An 18572-nucleotide genomic window follows, 5' to 3' on the forward strand; every position below is an offset into this window, starting at 1 on the left:
CATTGCCAAATCCTCTGGAACCAGCACTGCTTGCCAACAACATTAGAAGTCCTGCCATCCATCAAATCTCCCCATTCCAGAGAATGCCAAGTCCTCCCGCCTGGCAAAGGTGGATAGAGAAATGCAGGGTGACATTCCCTGCCTTTTGAAGGTGACTGGCTTTGCATTTACTTTGGAAAGTTGCTCTGAAGGAATATGTCAGAAGCCTGAACATCCACACTTTCTAAATATCCAGGAGTCAGGCTTTTCCAATAGGTAACATTTGCTCCCGTTGTTCCTTGTGCACTTGTTCACAGCAGAGCCATTCCAGGCCTGCAGACTGGCAGGGATTCCTGATTGTTGCTGTACCTCACTTTGCTCCTTAAACACTTCTGAAAGCAACGATTTTGGGATAAACTTCCCAGGAGAGTCTTCTCCAAGGCCAGAACAGGGCCAGATGGGTTGGAGCTGCTGCCAGATGGAGTGGCTGAGAAGCACCTGGACCACCTTGAGCGGTCAATTAGTCAAGGGAGCCCCAGGGATGATTTAACCATTGCTTAATGTGAGAGCTGGAAGGCAAACAACGGGATGGATTGATGGCACTTGAGTCAGTGCCCAGCAGGATTTGATCCTGAGCTTAGCGCAAACGCCTCCAGAATTTCCCTTTGCTTGCACACCGGTTCTTCCTGCTCTTTTACACCAGGCTACCATTCTGAAGACATTTTTTCACAGGAAAAATGAAAGTGAAAGTGTTGCCCCTCATTCTGAGCTTCTTCAGGAAGCCCTGGGAGAGCTGACCCCAAATTCAGTTAAAACCAAGGATGGGAAACATCTCGTCAAGCTGGAAATTTGATGCAGTGTAATTTTGCTAAAATATCAAACTAGGCTGAGGAAACCAAGTCTGCTTTTTGGGGTGTGTCATCATAGAGAAAAAATCTCCTGAGTGTGTAAAAATTTTGCACAGATTTTTTGTTCCCATGTCTTTGCTTACTCCTAAAGGCATTGGAGCAGGATCTGGATTTAGGAGAAGTTACAAAATCCTGGAATGGTTTGGATTAGAAGGGACCATCTACTAGGTCAGGTTGCTTTGAGTTGTGTCCAACACGGCCTTGAACATTCCCAGGGATGGGCAGCCACAATTTCTCTGGGCAATTCCCATAGGAAAATCTGAAAAAAGTCTCCCTTCCTTCTAAAATCACATTACCTCCTGAATTTTCTGCTACATGCCGGTGGAAGGAAACTCCATTTTTCCATGCCTGGAGATTTCTCATTGCACTTCCCTGTAGCTGCTGCTCCCAAAGTTGGAGAAAGAACAGATCATGGTGGATTTTATAACCAACATTGTCTCATAAAATTAATTCACTGGTCACAGACATGCAAATAAAAACCAAATAATAATGCCCTTAATAACATGATCAGCCCTGAATTAGGCAGGCAGATGGATGAGACGATTGCTGGAGATCCCTTCCAACAGTAATGGTCTATTCTGTTCTGTTCTATACTATTCCTTGCAATCCTAAATAATGTGAAAAGAACAAAAATCCAAGGACCAAAAACCACTCCATCCCAAAAACATAAGCAGTGTTATCGATACCTTACATATATTAGTTATAACCTTTATTATCAATCAACAGCCATTAGAATAAAGTAGTGATTGAGGAAAGCTAAATGGCCTCTTAACCACACATGGAAAGGGCAAAGGAATTATTCTGGGAACAACACGTGGCCAGAATTCTGTGGGAACACTTAAATACAGCCACACACCTCTCAATCAACATCAACATCAAATCAGGGTAATTATGCCATGTCCTATACATTTAGCAGAACAACAACAACAACAAAAAAATTAAGGGATTTATAGATTATTATTTCAATTAAGTTCTCCAACTTCAGCATCAGTATTTATCTTCCTTGCATCTCATAGGATGCTGAGCAACATCCTGATAAAAATCTTACCACCACTGTTAGTGCTATAAAAATCCACCATATTTCATACTCTCCCTTGTATCTGCAGAGTAGAACTGAGCCATCAGACGTCCCAGGAAATCCTGCTGCCAAAATAACCTTTCAATCCTAGAGATGAGGGCTGTGTTATGCAGAATTCATGTTTTATTTGTGTTCTGCATGGAAAAGGCAAACTCAGACACACCAGAGAGCAAAAGGACTCTGATGAGCACTGCGATTCTGCAAGCAAGAGGCATTAAAAACTCTTCTGATTGCTCTTACCAGCTGTAAAAAGATTCAGAGTCACCTAACAGCAAAAGGATTTCATTATCCCAGAGAGAGAAAGATTTTACACCATTTGAAGAGATTTTTATCATCAATGATAAGCTCCTGAGCCTCTCTAGAGGTTTGAAATTATTGATAGAAATATTATCTGTATGAGAGGCTGTGGCTGCCCCTGGATCCCTGAAGTGTCCAAGGCCAGGTTGGATGGGGTTTGGAGCAACCTGGGATAGTGGAAGGTTGAGTGGAGCTCAGAGTTCAGCTGGTATTAATGACACAACAATTTAAGATGTCTAAGAAACTACTGAACACCTCTAACAGTTATTAGATGTGGGAAAAAAGATCCCCAGCTGAGTGAAAACCCTCATTCAGGGTGTGATGGATACAAATAAAAAGCCTACACAGTCTCAGCCACCTTCCAGAAAGACCTGGGGAAAAAAATCAAAGCTCATGGAAAAAGGAGGATCACAAAGTAGTATTATTTCCCTTTTTACTTGAGGTGATTTGTAATATTTTATTGATTTGTAATATATTAATTAACAGCCAGTAAATGTTCAGTTGATTGAGCAAATGTTACTCCAGTAGAACTTCTTGGTAAATTGACACACAGAAAAGTTCATTTCTGTGTGACTTTTTTTTCCCAAAAAAACCCCAGCAACTAAAAAATTACCACTTTATGTGTCCTGTTCAAGGTCCTCTACAGTTTTTAATTTTCCATTCTATTTTTTTTCCCCAGTGGCCTATGCAAAATGTAAAGTTTTCAGACAGAATTTAATGCCAAAAAAATGGGGTCATATGCAAAGAATACAATAAAAAGTAGGGTCATAGGCAAAGAATACAAGAGCTCGGGCACGACAGGAAATGTAAATGTTAAAAATCACACAAGAGAAGATAATAATAATAAAAAGAAGTGCCCACAATACAACAAAAGCGGTGGCAAAGCCGCTGCACCGAGCATCCCTCAAGGCTGATGGAGGGACGGGCTGACCTCAGAGGCCTCTGCCTTTCCTGACTTCCAGACTTCTGTGGGGTTCATTAAAGACTCCAAGCACAAAGCATCAAACACTTCAAGGAAAAGTTTGTCTCCATGGGAATAGAGGACAAACTAAAAATAACCATAAGCCAGCATTTTAACAATTTTGCAGGAGATTGTCATGGCAATGAAGAGAGTTGTAACCTGTTGTCATGATAACCAAAGTTTTACATTAATGGAAAGCATTCCACTTCCACTTTATCTTTATTCATAATGGATCCAGCATCTTCCATGGGAGAATTCCACATTAGTGCCTTCAAGGAACCAGACAGCTTGGGAGAAGCAAGGGAGGGATAAAGGACTGTGGGGATTAAAAGAAAAATTTAAAACTCCACAGCCAAAGTGAAGCACCAACAGGAGGGGAAAAAAACCCAGGGAGGAGAATCCTTTGACAGATGAAGGATTTTGGGTTGGAATTCTTGGCTGTGAGGGTGGGGAGGCCCTGGCACAGGGTACCCAGGGAAGCTGAGACTGTCCCTGGATCCCTGGCAGTGTCCAAGGCCAGGCTGGATGGGGCTTGGAGCAACCTGGGACAGTGGAGGTGTCCCTGCCCATGGCAGGGGGTGGCACTGGATGGGTTTTAAGGCCCCTCCCAACCCAAACCAGTCTGGGATTTTGTGACTCAAGCCCCATCTTGACAATCTCTTCTCAAACCAGAGTTCACAGCCCATTAAATATCACAGACTGTCCAATTTTTCAAGACACCCAAACTAGAGGAAAATAATCTGGATTTCCAGTCCAGAGGAAGGCTGAGGAGGCTCCAGGGGCTGGAGTCCCTCTGCTCTGGGGCCAGCTGGGAGAGCTGGGGGTGTTGGGTGTAAGTGACCAACCTGCTGCTCGTGCATTCAGTGAGACCCTCAATTATATTAATGGGCTCAGAGCAAACCATGCCTTGTTTGGTGACAACATAATTGTTATTTTTGTGGAAAACTGCTCTGCTATCCCTGAAATTACTATGATAGTCCATTATACTACTGTTTCCTTAACTGTTTTAAGGGAGAGAAAAATTATTCTGGCCACAGAGTGGCTGCACACAACACACTTCTGTTTGCCTTCAGAACAGCACAGAATGGTCTTCACCTCAACAGAGTTCTTATTTTGAAATAAAAAGAACTAGATGTAAACAGAAGTTCAGATGCCTAAACACATTATCTTCTGAATGAAACTCTTCATTGTTCATCTGTAAAAGTCAAGGTTTTCCCTCATGTGATTTCATTTGCAGTCACCATGTGCCTTGCATCTCCTGGGAGTGCCACGGAATCAACCTCTTCTCCCTGGAGATGGAAGCTCTTTGCTGCCAAACATGAGGTCTCTAATGATGAGGCACAGAAATGTCATTTTTAAGTGTAAATAGTTGGCAACAAATCAATCATAAAGTGGATGTTGTAACTATGAGCTCTGAAGTTTCACCTGTTACAATTCCAGGGTTTCTTCCTTGTACTTCTCCTCCCAAACCCTCCTCTTCACTGCTCTCAGACTTCTGAGAACCCACCTTTTCAGCCCAACTTCTTCTTTATTCTACTTGTCCCTGGAGATTATTTTGTTGGTGAAGAGAAACTCCTCAGAGCTGCTCCCAGAAAGGGCTCAGGGCTGACAGCTCTCTGGAAGGAGGGGCTGGGGAGCAGAGAGGAGAGGAGCAGAGCCAGCATGGGGTGGTGGTCACACACTGCTGCTCTTCTGGGAACATTGAAGTCCTGGCTGTCTTTCCTCAGGTCCCTGCTAAAGTGGGAGCTCAGAACAGGTAAGATAAATCTCTGCTGGAGCAGTTCCAGAGGAGGCCCCAGAGCTGCTCTAGACTGGGAGAGCTGGGGGGGGCTCACCTGGAGAGGAGAAGGCTCCAGAGAGAGCTCAGAGCCCCCTCCAGGGGCTAAAGGGGCTCCAGGAGAGCTGGAGAGGGACTGGGGACAAGGCATGGAGGGACAGGACACAGGGAATGGCTCCCACTGCCAGAGGGCAGGGCTGGATGGGATATTGGGAAGGAATTATTCCCTGTGAGCCCCTGGCAGGTGCCCAGAGAAGCTGTGGCTGCCCCTGGATCCCTGGCAGTGTCCAAAGACAGGTTGGACAGGGCTTGGAGCAGCCTGGGACAGTGGAAGGTGTCCGTGCCCATGATATGGGCACGGAACCCTTCCAACTCAAATACTGGAATTCCGTGATCTTCTCTCTGTACCACCAGTTCATCACCAGGAGCCCAAGCATTGCACCCTGCCACAAAAGCTGATTTTTTTTTTTCCCAGATGAAGGATAGCAGCTCATTCTAGGAATTCAAAGGGCTTTACATGACAAGGCCGTTGACAAATCCATTCCTGTAAGAAGACCCAGAGGTGGCAATTCCCGCAAGGAAAGGAGCACTTCCCACCACCAGCAGAAATCCAGGGGTCGGGCCAGGGGGAAGGAGCAGTGGGGGGCCAGGGGAGGAGAAAGGGAAAAAAGGCTGCAACACTAAAGAGTCTTTCAGGACTCATTTATTCGAGCAGTGCCAAGGCAGCTCACTGCTGCAATATTTTCTTCCTGCACTCAGAGCCAGGGCTTTGGGATCTAATAAATCATGTCTGGCCGCAGAGACATTAAAATTCTAGCCCAGTACTGCATCAGATGAAATGGGGCCGAGTGCCAGCGCGCACAGGGAGAGGGAAGGGCAGCCACACACACTTTAAAATAAGTATATGAATGCATTTGCATATGAGCAACACCTGATTTTGGCTTCACACCAGGCTAAGTCTAATGAAACAGAACAGCAAAACAGATCTGCAACTGGAGGATCTTTAACGTCCCTCCCAACCCAAACCATTCTGGGATTCTGTGATTAATAAACTCAACCGCTCTGCTTCAGGAAAGCTGATCCCCATTAAATTAGAAATAAGATATTAGGTATAAAGCACAGTAGGAAAACAGACCCAGTAATTAACAGATCTGGTACAAACCAGGGAATTATTTCTGAAGCTCATAAAAGCCTTTTCCAAGCCTGGGCCAGCTCATGTTTCTGTCTGTACAAACCTCTGTGCTGGATCACATTGACTGTGCCCGGTGTGAGAAATAATTGTGCACCAGGAGGGAAGAAAAACTCAATATTTAATCTAAAAACATTTTTGCAGAAGTCAAGCCACTAAATTTTAATTTATTACCTTCAGCCTGAAAAAACATAACCAGGATCTGACCACTTATTTGCTGTGCAAGATGAAAAAAAAAGGTGTGGGGGGGAAGGAAAGGCAGCAAATATTAAGGGTTTTCAACGGATCACAAGGCAGCCTTGGAGCTTATTTGCAATCATTTAATTGAAGCACCTGGGGATTTAAAAGGTATTGAATGTGTGGGGTGCAAACATGCATGGAGGAAAACAAGCCAGTATATGATTTTGAACTGCACGTGGAAGAAAGAAATATGCAGGAAAAGGCCTTTATTTTAGACTGGGTGAGATTTTAACTCTGGATGAGAGACTCACTGAAATGTGGGGTGCCAGGAGATGTTTCCATCCTGGGTTATGAACCCCCATCTCCAGCTTGCAGAATGACAAGGTCACACTCCAGCTCCATGGAGCCTGTGACAAAGGTTCCCAAATTCCCCATCCCTGGAAGATTTCAAAGCTGTGTGGATATGGCACTTGGGGACCCGGGGCAGTGGTGGCTTTGGCAGTGCTGGGGAACATCTGGGCTTGGATCATATTAAAGCTCTTTTCCAGCTTCAATGATTCTGTGATGCTGAAATGGCCAATGTGATTTTGATTTCCTACACAGAGGCTCCTTGTTCAGGAGCAGAACAAGAGGGACTTAGGAAAAGATATGGAAGTGAAGGGAGCATGCAGAAAAAGAAGGTTTAAATGGAAAACAACTGATCATGGCTAAAACAAGGAAAAAGGAGATGGCTCAGAAACACACAATTATTAGAAATTAATAAGCCACGCAAACCCAGTTTCATTCTCTGATATACACACACTAAGAAAGGAGACAACAAAAAAATTAATCAATTTTAATAGAGAATGTGTACTTAAAAGCCAAAAGCACTAGTTAAGAGTTTGTCTATATGAAATTTAAGATAGAAATTTGGGAGGGCTCATGGTTAAAAATAAAGCTTCTCTTTTCCCCAGGTGAGTGAAGAACTTCACAAGATGTGCCTGTACTCTGTAAAGGCAATTGAGATACAAGAAAATTCTCTGTTCACCTTTTAGTTTCTTTAAATGGAGTACTTTTCTCTTCAAAACATGTTTTCAAGGCCATTTTTTTTTCTCACCTAGGCCTTTTACTTCTCTGCCTCACAATTTTCCCCAGCCCTCTTCAAGCATGGCCATTTAATCTTTTTATTTCTTTTCCACCATGAGGAAAACCAAAATCAATATTGCAGCCAAGAAATGAGGCAGAAATAAACCACTTGCATGGATTCACCCGAGTCTGGAGGAGGAGAAGGCCCACAATGAGGTCATTTGGGAAAACAGAACATGAGTTTTGTTTGCTTTTAAGATCTGAGACTATTCTGTTTCTTCACAATACAGGGGGATTCAAAAGCCTGTAAAACCTTCTCCAAACAATTACAAAACAAGGGGTGGGGGATGCTTCCCAAAGTTTCTCTGAGCTCCTTGGAAGGCTGGCATCAGTTGGACCAATCTGCAAAGGAGCTGAGTGGATGTCATGAATTATTTTAGAACCACAGAGTCATTAAGGATGGAAAAGCCCACCAAGACCATCGAGTCCAACTGTTCCCCAGCGCTGCCAAGGCCACCTCTGCCCCATGTCCCCAAATGCCACATCCACATGGCTTTGGAACAATTTCAGGGACGATGATTCCACCATTGCCCTAAGCAACCTCTGCCACTCACAAACATCCCTAATCTGACCCAAGCCCCACTGCTTCCTTCTCCCAAACAACAAAGAACTCCTCCCTCCTTTTCTTTAGTGGCTTTATGCTTTTCACAACCTCAAGAAAGTCCCTAAGTTAATTCATTAGGAAGATGGTGATTTACCCACTGTTGATCTCAGTGCTGAAACTCAGCAGCTTCCACCACTGAGGAATTCAGCAAGTTGTTTGGAAGTATTCCCGTACAAAAATCACACATTTAAACATGAAAACAATGATAGCCTACACAAGTCACAGCTCATTCTTCTCCCAGTCAAGTAGGATTTTCCTGTCTGCTCTATACACACCAATTAATAAACATGAAGAAATGCCAGAGGAAAAATATTCACTGTATCCACTTCATACATTTTTAATCACCCTGAAATCAATTCAACACCCTGAACACGGTTTAGAATTCCTGTTTTACAGACCCGGTAAGCGATGGATTGCCTAATTAAATCCAGGAGTGGCATTTCCCAATCAATGGAAGGGGCTGACGTGCATGCACATCTTGGAGCAGAAGGAGAAGGAAGGAGAGAGCACCTCAACCCTGCCATTTGCACCATGTTCCTCAGTGCTCCCTGTGAAAATGCTGAGGAATTCCAAACAGAAAGAGAAAAAATATAAGGTTCATCCTCTTTCACATAGTAGTTGTGAAAGAAGATGGTTTGTGTGGCCTAGGAGCTGATCTGCCATCAAAGGCCCAGCATTTCCAGAGAACAACAGAGCCAAATTATAGTTTTAAGTTAAGGAAGGCTGAAATCATGCCTAGAATTATCTTTGTCCCACAGAGTGTATGCAAAGAAGGATTAAAAGCCGACGGCAGAAATCCTATCAGAAGATCCTTCCATCTTCTAGAACATCGAAGACCACTGACTTTCAACATCACAATAAATTAAAGAAACAGTCAGGAGTAAATGAGGTCACTCCTCACATGTGCAGCTGTGTCTGAGGTTCAGCAATGAACAAAAATGACAGGGATTAGGACAGGAACACACATGAGAATCCTTCACCTCTTGTCCTGCCAACAAAACCAACGGCCGGAGGGCACAGATTCCCTCTGCTCATCATTATGTCCAAACAAATGTTGTGGTTTCATCTTGGGGAAGAAAAAAAATGACAAAACATGGGAATTTTCAACTTGGGAGTGCTGCAAACAGCCCAAATCAGGGATGCGTCTTGCTCTTCAGGAGCATGATGGGGTCCTTTGCAGGGAAAGCCCCTCTGCTCTGGAGCCAGGCTCAGAGAGCTGGGGGTGCTCACCTGGAGAGGAGAAGGCTCCAGGGAGAGCTTGGAGCCCTTGCAGGGCCTAAAGGAGCTCCAGGAGAGCTGGAGAGAGACTGGGGACAAGGGATGGAGGGACAGGACACAGGGAATGGCTTCCCAGAGGGAAGGGATAGATGGGATATTGGGAAGGAATTGTTCCCCGGCACAGGGCGTCCAGAGAAGCTGTGGCTGCCCCTGGATCCCTGAAAGTGTCCCAGGCCAGGCTAGACACTGGGGCTTGGAGCAACCTGGGACAGTGGGAGGTGTCCCTGCCCAAGGCTGGGGATTGGAATGATATTGTCTTCCAGGTCCCTTCCAGAAACCATCCCAGGATTCTGTGAGCATCCCTCCTGAGCAGGCGCTGCCGCAGCAGGACCTGAGAACTGCCGCGACACAAAACCCCTGGAGATTTCCCAACCAGCTCCGCATCTTTGGGCTCTTGGATTTTATTACCATTTATTATTTAGGAATAACTGCAGCGAACACATAGTCAGCCTAGCGGAGGTTCATGAATCACAGCAGCTTATCAGCATATTAATCAGCTCCTGTAGGGAGAGGGGAAACGGTGTGAGCTATCACAAACACTTTATAGTTTCACGCTTGAAGTCAAACAAGCTCCTGGAGAGACTGATTCTTCATCCCTGATTCCACACCAATGGGCTAATCTATTTACTGCAGCACTTCCTGCAGTGGGTGCAAGGAAATGGGAAGGGTAATATGCCACAGGAACACCAGGTGCTTCGGCAGCCCCCTTTTGGGGCAGGTAAAGTGAATTCTACGAAGAACAAAAAAGCAAATTGGAGGCCTTAAATAAATTAGCCTCAATTAAAACAATAGCTTACATGAAGATCCAACTTAATTACAGTCTGGTTTAATTAAATAGTAAACAAGGCTGAAACACTGCTGTTGATGTTCCAAAATGCGTGGAATTAGTGGAGTGGAAGCTGTCACCAGCCGGGCGTGAGGAGCCAAGACTTGGAGCACAAACCTGGCATTGGGCAGATGTAGCTCTGTCTGCAACCAGAATATTCTCCCTGTGTCACCTTCCCTCAGCTCATAGCTGCTCAGCCAGCAGCAGGAAACACTGCCAGCAGAAGTTATTCTCCTCCTCTTTCAGTTTCCAATGAAAAATCGGAAGGAGGGTGCAATTCAAGAGATCTGGGAGTTCTAAGGACCCCAAAAATGGGGGAGAAGGAGAAGCCACAAGTGCTTAATAAATCCCTTAGTTCAAACACATGGATTGTTTTCATAAAGATTTCTCCTATGAGTTGAACAATTCTGATTTTATCTCACCAAGTAACTGTATTTTAAAACTTCCTTTTATAAACGTAATTATTATTTCCCATAAAGATCCAACCAATCTAGACTGCACTTGAAAAATGATTTAGGAAACAACTGTCCTTCACACTTCCATTAAGGAAGATCAAAATGGAAAAATCAAGAATCTGAATAAACGGATGCTTCATCAAGTACTTGAGCATGTGCCAAGGATTTCCCATTCTCCCTAACTCAAGGATTTCCTATTTTCCCTAACAGCCAATCTGGCAGAAAAAATTAGATTATTTATCTTGCAATGAACCTCTCTCTCTGCTCTGCCAGGAAACAACATAGAAGTCAGAATGAGAAGAAAATCATTAAAACTCAGATTAAAACTCATTATTTCAGCCTAAAGCTATCATATAAATAAAAATAATAAACAAACTATTAAGTAGTATAAAGCATTCACATTTAACACAAAAAAAAAAAAAAGCCCACACAAAAGCATAGAATTCAACCTGCTAGTATCCTCATTACTATCCCTGCTTTCTTCCTGACTCTATCCCACCTGAGTTTTATTCCACAGCTCTTTTCATAGCTGTTCAGACCACTCTCAGGAGTTGCCTGTCTTTTCTCTACAGGGGATAAAATTTAAATTTTCTCCTCCTCATTCACTATAGAACCTTGAGTCTTTCATTACATATTCAATCAAATTCAGATTTAAAAGGGTTTGTAATACTATTTGCCCAGAAAAAAACCCAAAAAAACAACAAACTCTTCTGTTAAATTAAATGCTTTTTGACTTCTAGTCTATGACATCACTGTAAGAGTTCAGCTTTACCTTCCACCTGGGCAATGGAACAATCCAGCAGGAATATTCCTGCTTTGCTGTCCTACATTAGTTTCTTTGTTTTACCATTGACATAACCAAGAACCTTGTTTTATTTTTTTCCAGTCTGATCTGCCTCCAGCTTTTTTCTCCAAGATTATCCTGCATGTCCACCACTGATTTCAGTGCATTTACAACAAATTCTGGAAGACAAATCCCTGAAGGATGGTTTGGGATGAAACCATGGGGGCCACAGCCTCCTGATCCTTGCATGGATCAAAACTGGCACAAGTTGGCTAAGTCAAATTTTACAGAGTTAAGGGCACAGTAGGAACTTCAGAATGATCAACCAGCAGGTTACTTTAGAAAACAACATCCCATTAATGTTGGCACTTGACTAATTCCAAATGGATTTCCACTTCCAAATTCCTGCAGAATTAATGTGTTCAAGACTAGGCTGGATGGGGCTTGGAGCAACCTGGTCTATGGAAGGTGGAACCAGATGAGCTTTAAGGTCCATTCTCACCTAAACTATTCTGGAATTCCATGAATCCCTTCATCTAAAGCAGAATTCTCCCTCTAAAATTCTTTTAGAAAGGTCAAGGTCCAAATTCTGACCCATCTGCACCTCAATATTTAAATTAAATTGTCTTGTCAAGTGCCAGAATGCAGCTGCTATAAGACACCAGGATTGTATGAAAGCAGATACAGAAATGTACATTGAGTGGATATTAAGGTGGAGCTTTAACCACATGCCAAAAAAAAATCAATGTAAAGTGGGAGAGAAGTAGCCTCTTGTGCTGGAAAGCCACAAAATTCCTGTTATTTCCAGAGCAGGAAAATAACTGTGCACTTATGAGCTCGTTCTATCACCCAAGCGCTGCTGGAGTCCACAGTCCTCTCACAATGGGGAGATTTTTGAAGAGACTTTTTCACAGAGATTGTTTTTTTTTTTTTTTTCCAAGCCTCTCATGCTTTGACTGTGAGACCAAAGTTCCCCCAAGCTACAGTATCTCCAACAAAGCAGCTGCATAAATTGGAATGGGAAAAAAGAAAGGATGAATAAAAATGGGGCAAAATGCCTTTGAGGAACTCTCTGCTCTGCAGAGTCTCAGACAGGGCTCCTCACAGCCCCACTGATCCACCAGCTGGAAGAGCTGCCAAACTCAACCAGAATATTCCATGCACAAAGCAGCTGAGAGTATTTGATTTTCATTCCCATCTGCTGCTGGCCACTCTCCTCCACAAAAGCACATTCCCAAATAATTCCACCTATCAGGTGAAAGTCAATGCACGTAGAAAGTAGGAAGCCCTAACACAACACCCAGTAGCTGATTACATTCCCCAAAATGGTATAAAAATGAGTTTTCCAAGGCTGATTTTGTTAGGGGGTTACAAGATCAAAGCAAGGCAAGGTGAACATAATCCACAGGGAAAACCAGATACACCTAAACTGAGATTTTCTTTTTCCAAAGTACCATTTTTCTCCCAAATGAATTCTTGCCATACCAGTACACTTTAGTTCCCCACTAGTTACATAATGATGGGAAACATCTTTCTCGAGTATTAAGGATGACATTTTTAGACAACTCAGTTCTAAAGAAGGTTTCAAACAGACAACAGACTTGCTCTTCCACGTAAGATTAATTCAACCAAAGCACAACTTGAAATATATTAAAAAAAAATCAGCCAATACTGTAGCTTAAGTCATCATCTATCACAATACCTGGATAGTCTCTAAACAAGGGGCTCTCAGCTGTGGGATCCTCATTTCCATAGCTGGATTATTCCAGCATGTGCACCCCAGTGGTTCAGGGAAGCTCCTGAGGGAAGCCCTCCTGCTGGACTGTCCCGGCACCCGCATGTTTGTTCATCTAAAGAAAAAAGCCCTTTGGATCCTTTTCCTTAGGATTTCCAGGGCATCCTCTTCTCATGAATTCAGCCCCAACTCTCCTCACCACCCTCGCTGCACTGGCTTTGCTGCATGGTTTTCCCTGTGAATCACAGTCCTATCCAGCTCCCTGATGGGAAATCTTTCTCCTTCATTAAGGGATTAGCCACCACCACATGCAGCCATCCAGGAAAAGCCACAACCAGCTGTCCTACCTGTATAGGCCATGTTCTTCGGGTTTCCGTAGGGAGCCCCAGGTTGGACGGGGCTGTAAACAGGATTCATGGTGGAAGACCAGGAACTCTGAGGACAAAAGAAAAGCAGAGTTGAGATGGTTGCCTTACGTTGGCTCCCGAGTCGCTGTCTGTGCAGAGTCCTGATAGCATCACCCTGTTAGAATGCCAGACACAGACAGCTGTGAAGGAAGGGATTTACAACCAGACGTTACAACCAGATAGCATATTTAATAATTCAAGTTTTGGATCTCTCCGTTAATTCCCACAACTTCTCCAGCGCTGCATATTCTGCCTACAAATGTACCCGGAGCAGATTCATCTTCCACATCCCTGCTCCAGGGGAGCTCAGGACTCATGACCCCACTTCCAGCTGGAGATGAACAAAGAGGAGGAGCCACAAAGTCAGGCAAGGAATTCTCCCCCTTGGAAGAGCGAGCAGTTCTTGGGTGATAAAACCAACTGTGCCGAAGACCTGACCTTTCTGAAAGCAGCAGATAAAAGACCATTGGCCGCTGGCGAGATGGAGGAGGGCAAGTCTTGGTGAGCTTTCAGCGTGAGCTGACTGTGAAAACCTGCAGGCCAAGGCTTGGATCCTGTGTGGGTCTGGGCAGGGCCACCCCCTGATCCTACCCGTGTCCCACGGGAGACTCTGTCGCGGAGCTCACGTGAGCAAGGAGATTCCCACAGTCCTTGTGCTCCCCTCTCCGATAAAAACGACGAAGCCGGGTCAGCTTCTTGTGGGTTTTATTAAGAGGAAAGCAAGTAACTTGGGAATTTGTGTCTCCTAAGTGTCAGTTAAGCAACTGGCTCAGTTAATTATCTTAATGAAGCACATTCTCAGTTCTGATTAATGGGAAAATCAGTCATTAAGCTTTATTAGGCGACGCATTCGTCTCCACAGCTATCTAGTGGTAATTTCACACCAGAACCAAACCCATCTTGCTTCAAAATCTGGGGATTTTGTTAAAATGTGTTATTTTACAGTTCATAAATAACACCATTCTCTCCAAACAAGTCCCTCATGATGGGGACGCAATTTGTTACATCATTAACTCCTTTCACTTCACCTCCGGAGAGTAAACAAGTCAAACGTTACATGTTAGCACCGATGACTTGACAACAATTAGTGCTTAATTAATTAGCTGTCCCTCCACCCCCAAGTTAGCACTGAAGGAGCCATTCTCAAAGCAAAGGAAGCCAGGGCTATAAGCAAGTGGGAAGAGACAGGGAGACTCGGAATTCCATCAGTGGCTTCACTAGCACACATCATTAAGAAGATCTTTAAGAAAATCAGTGTAGGACCAGGCTGCCTGGAGAAGCTGTGGCTGCCCCATCCCTGGAACTGCCCAAAGCCAGGTTGAATGGGGCTTGAAACATTTGATCCAGTGGAAGCTGTCCCTGCCCATGGGACTGGATGAGCTTTAAGGTCCCTTCCAACCTACATCATTCTGTAATTTTATGAAATAAAATATAGGAGGGTAACACTTCACCTTTTCCTTGTTCCTTCCCAAAAACCACCCAGTGACAGCTGGACCTGCTCCCAGACAGGGCTTGGAATCACGGCTGCTTTTCTAAAGTGCCTTTTCAATGCCAGCACCATTTCATTTGTACTCTTGTGTGTGGAAAGAGTACAAAAAAATCATAATTCGGGGGGAAAAAAAAAAGACTGCGTATGGGTGGCTTGCATTAGGTGTTGTACCAAATGGTAAAAGCAAAACACTCTTATTGAGAAAGAAGAAAGAAATGCTTTTTATCCCAGATAAAAATGTTGTAACTGTGGTGGGGGCTTGAGAGCTTGTGAGGAAGAGGTTTGTGCTTCCTCCCTGCTTTGTATGCAGGGTGGGATTTCCAGACAGCAGGAAAGAGCCCCTGCAAACTGCATTTGGGAGGGATGATTTTCTCTCCCATTCTGCAAGACAATGCCATCCGAAAATATATTTGAAATTCATTGCAGGCACCATGTTGTGGCATTGAAACAGCTACACTGAAATGGGAATAAAACAGGATTAGCAAAATTAAACCTTCTGCACCGCCAGAACCTGCAGAGTTCGCTTGTGGCCATGAATGCCCAACAAAAAGACTACTAAAAATTAATTATAAACAGACAAACACCAGTGCTGCTCTATAGCAGGAGCTTCCAGCGCTTCCTAATCCCTGAGACAGCCACGCTCAGTTGCTCCGAGAGACTCCAGCAAGGAGTAACTCCAGCAGGAATGCCATGGGAATAAACTGCTAGCAAACAGTCCCGGGATACTTTGTGGCTGTAACCTGGTTACACGTTCATCTATTTTATCCTCCCTGTGAAAGTGCAGGACACGCTCCCATCCCACCAGCAACTGCTCCACATGAAGGGCAAACAGAGCCACAAGAGAGGGCGGGAATGGGTCACTGTGGCCTTGGCAGAGCTGGGGAATGGTTGGGCTCCATGACTTTGGAGGGCTTTTCCAAACTTAATGACTCTCTGATTCCATGAGTGTGTCCCCCACTCCTGGGAATCAGGAATCACTGTATCTCCAAACTCCTACAGACACAGGACACCAGGAACATCTCATCCCACTGCTTTCCCCCATCACTGGTTTACTTGGTGGCTTTGGAAACACTGTGCCCAGATCCCCCCATCTCCACAGAGGGGTTTGCAACCCTCATCATTATGGTCGGAAAAGATCTCCAAGATCATCAAGTCCAACCTCTGACTCAATATAAAAGCTAAAAGAATAAAGCCAGCATGGAAAATCCAGGAAGTTAATGAAGTTATTATCATTATCTTTTCAGAACAAAGGAATGAAATCTTTACAAACAGAGAAATAAATATATTTTGCAGGGTTTTTAAAACAGTGACATGGAAAGGTGAATATTTCAGGCTCTCCAAAAATTAAATAGTAGCTCTGAACTTGAAAAGAAAAGAGTAAACAATGGAAAAGGGAGCTGTTCTGAACAACAGACATTTTTTCCATTTTCTTTCAAGTCATTCCGGTGTCAAGGTGATTTTCCCTTTAAACTCCCATTGCCTTGTTTTTTGTGGCACTGGGATGCAATCCCTTTTGAGAGCCCCGTTTCCTATGCTCAGAAGAGAGGGTACTATTTTCTCTATGTGCCAAAAGCAATTTATTTCACATCAGGTGGCACAAAACCAACATGAGAGTGTATGAACAAAGAAAAGAGATACTTTTCTTCCTTGACCTGCACATCACCTCTTTAAATGAATTTTATACAAATTGCATGCTAATAATATTCAGCCAAAGTCTCCTTGAACATGAAAAGGCCTCCTGACCTTACACTCCATGCAAATTCCACTAATTTTCTGACAATTTTTCCCTTAAGTCGTTTGAAGCTTGACCCTCACTTGGGATCCACCAAACAATAATTAAATTACCTTCCAATTCATCTGTTAAAAATTAATTTAGGCAAGTTACATGGGTACATCCCACCTTTCCCCAAAAAAGTCTGGGACAGTGGGCACAAGCTTGGAGATTTGTTTCCACAATGAGTAGCTTCTTATTTAATTTATTCTTTTTTTAGCGACATCTTAAGAGTTGACTGAACACCTCTCATGTGAAACAAAATATTGAACTTGTTATAGAAATGTAACAGGGTTTTATATAATGTATATGTAATATATTATATATATATATGTAATGTGAACACATCAGGTTGACACATGGAAACCCAGACTGGTTTGGGTGGGAAAGACCCGAAAGATCATCCAACTCCAAACCCTGCCATGGGCAGGGACACCTCCCACTATCCCAGGTTGCCTTCTCCTCTCCAGGTGAACTCCCCCAGCTCCCAAAATTTTACAGTCCTACAGCATCTTCCATCAGATCCACCTCCAAAGCAGGACAGGAGCACTCAGATCTTCACTGAGGAGACAGAGGAGAGTGTCCTGGGAGACAAAACCCCAAGGAGCCACATTCTCATCACCTGCTGCGTCCTCTGAGATGAAGAACTAAATAATCAGGTTTTCCAATGGAGAAAAGCCTGACATCCCTAACAGCAACAAGCCCTTTTGTCTTCATTGTACAAAAAATGAAATGGATAATTTATAAGTACAAAGCAACTCTTGACTTTGGAATTTGCTGACCTTGAACTGCCCAAAAAATAAATGCTGAGGCAGGAAAAATCTCGACCTTTCATTTGCTGAAGTTTACGATCTGCTTAAAAGCCAGAGGATCAAAAAATGATAATTCAGTAATTAATTCAATTTAATATTTTAGACTGCATATTGAAATATTGTACAGGAAATCCCTGTCCTCCCTGAAAAGTCCTAGGGAGATGGGATCACTTGTCGCCCAGGTAAACCTGAATATGGGTGGCGAAATACCTGCATATTCTGCCTACAAATGTACCCGGAGCAGATTCATCTTCCACATCCCTGCTCCAGGTAGGCTCAGGACTCATGACCCCACTTCCAGCTTGAGATGAATAAAGAGGAGGAGCCACAAAGTCAGGCAAGGAATTGTGTTTGCCTGGTTGAATTATGCAGAGCTTACACAAATACCCCTCTGAGCCTAAATAAATGAGAAATTATTGAATCATATATTCACAGACTGGTTTGGACTGGGAGGAACCTTAAAGCTCATCCAGTTCCAAGCATGGGCAGCGACACCTTCCACCAGACCGGGTTATTCCAAGCCCCATTCAACCTGGCCTTGAACCAGTTCCCCCACAAGAAATTTCAGAATGACAAAACCCAAAAGATTCTGGCACATCTGGGGTTATATTAACTTGTTTCCAGAGAAGAAAATGTGTTCATGCAGATGAATTCTGTGCTGCAAATTCTCAGCCTTTTATCAGCAAGTCTGATGGGTTTCACCAGCAGGTAACCAATAAATACATGTATTTTTTAAAAGATCTAACATATCTGCCCCAGTGAGTCCCAAACCATTCTCAGCAGCTCTCAAACAACTTCCTTGATATATTCCTATTAATTTCTCTAACTTGAGGCCTTGCTGACTTTCCCTTTGGAGATGAACCCTGCTGTACTCTTGTACTTTGTGCTCTCCGACTGAGCCACAGCCTCCTCCAGCT

The 18572-nt window shown here is 43.7% G+C and overlaps 1 protein-coding gene across 1 annotated transcript in view; it reads right to left on the bottom strand.

Moving 5' to 3' along the window:
* The window catches only part of FAM168A (family with sequence similarity 168 member A), a gene marked incomplete at its 5' end in the record, with an annotated part of 85272 nt that overhangs the window by 45177 nt on the left and 21523 nt on the right, over positions 1-18572 (bottom strand). The window contains 1 exon segment of the mRNA NM_001245197.1: positions 13524-13611. Within this exon segment, the coding sequence (NP_001232126.1) occupies positions 13524-13593 (70 nt within the window).

The sequence above is a fragment of the Taeniopygia guttata genome, chromosome 1 (assembly GCF_048771995.1).
Source record: "Taeniopygia guttata chromosome 1, bTaeGut7.mat, whole genome shotgun sequence".
In the NCBI taxonomy this organism is placed as follows: Eukaryota; Metazoa; Chordata; class Aves; order Passeriformes; family Estrildidae; genus Taeniopygia; species Taeniopygia guttata.